The following is a 1,188-nucleotide window of genomic DNA, read 5'->3' on the forward strand; positions in this document are numbered from 1 at the left end:
CCTGGCCACCCATCCTCTGTTCAGAACAAGGTGACCCTAGGTTCCTGGCAGGACTTTGGACCCCACAGCCCTCTTCCTTGAGAGCAGATGGCAGCCCACGGTGACACCAGACTGTGGGTCACAGGCAGACCTCTAAAGCTCAGCATTCTTTTGCCGATTGCTCTTCCTGCCCGTGGTTCTTGAGACCCACTGGTGAGTACGTCTCCTGCTGCGCCAGGGCCTGGCTAGCAGAAGCCTCCCCGAGCAGACAGAAGCTCCGGGAGGCACGTCAAACTACGGAATCCATCTGCTGGCTCTCCTACACCCCCGTGCCACGTGTCCCTTCTTGGGGACGTGAGGTGTCTTCCCTGTGTGCCCCTGACGGCAGAGGAGGCAGGTGCCTAGTGAAGCCTGTCTCAGGAAGAGCAGTCGTAAGACTTCCCCCCAGGGTGCGTTTTCTGGTGGGCACTGAAGTGGGAGCCGTGGTCGAAGCCTTTCCCACGCTGCGCTCGCGGGCAGGGGCTCTGCCCGGTGTGGGCTCGCTGGGGAGCGCTGAACTGGGAGCTGCTGTTGAGTCTCTGCCCACAGACGGGGCACCGGTAAGGCTCCTCCCCGGTGTGGGTCCTCTGGGGGACGCTGAGGCTGCAGCTCTGGCTGAAGCTTTTCCCACACTGCCCGCAGCGGCAGGGCCCCGCCCCCCTGCGTGTCCTTAGCTGCGCAGTGAGGTTGGAGCGCTCCCTGAAGCCTTTCCCACACTCGCCGCACTTGTGAGGCTTTTCTCCTGTGTGGGCTCTCTGGTGCCGAACAAGGTAAGAACCTGGGCTAAAGCTTTTCCCACATTCCTGACACTTAGAAGCTTTTTCCAGCTCGGGGCCTGGCCGGTGACAAAGAGAGTTCGCTGAGAGCAGGTTTCCCCACTCGGGAGATGCGCACAGGCCTTTTCTCCGGCGTGGAGCATCTGCCGATTCTCCGTGTCCTGGGACGGGGTTGTCCCGTCGGGCCCGGCTGGTGGACGTTACATCGCCCTCTCGGCATGGGCTCTCCCTTCCCGTCTCTCCTGGACTCAGGGTTCCAAAGATGGTCCCTAGTCTTTCTCGACAGGGCCTTCTTCACTTCTGCCTGCTCTGAATCCTCCCACTTTTGATGTCGTTTTTAGTTCCGTTCTTGATCTCAAGACCTGAAAGAACAGAAACATGCTAGACTGTGGAG

The 1,188-nt window shown here is 60.4% G+C and overlaps 1 protein-coding gene across 1 annotated transcript; it reads right to left on the reverse strand.

The window, feature by feature from the left end:
• Positions 1-395: 395 nt before the first annotated feature.
• ZSCAN32 (zinc finger and SCAN domain containing 32) lies at positions 396-1,131 on the reverse strand (the record flags this gene model as incomplete). The annotated part of the gene is given in 3 exon segments (XM_029949525.1): positions 396-871; positions 874-996; positions 999-1,131. Coding segments are annotated over 3 exon segments (732 nt in total), but the record flags the coding sequence as incomplete, so codon positions are not given.
• Positions 1,132-1,188: the final 57 nt, after the last annotated feature.

Source organism: Suricata suricatta, chromosome 8, assembly GCF_006229205.1.
Source record: "Suricata suricatta isolate VVHF042 chromosome 8, meerkat_22Aug2017_6uvM2_HiC, whole genome shotgun sequence".
Lineage (NCBI taxonomy): Eukaryota > Metazoa > Chordata > Mammalia > Carnivora > Herpestidae > Suricata > Suricata suricatta.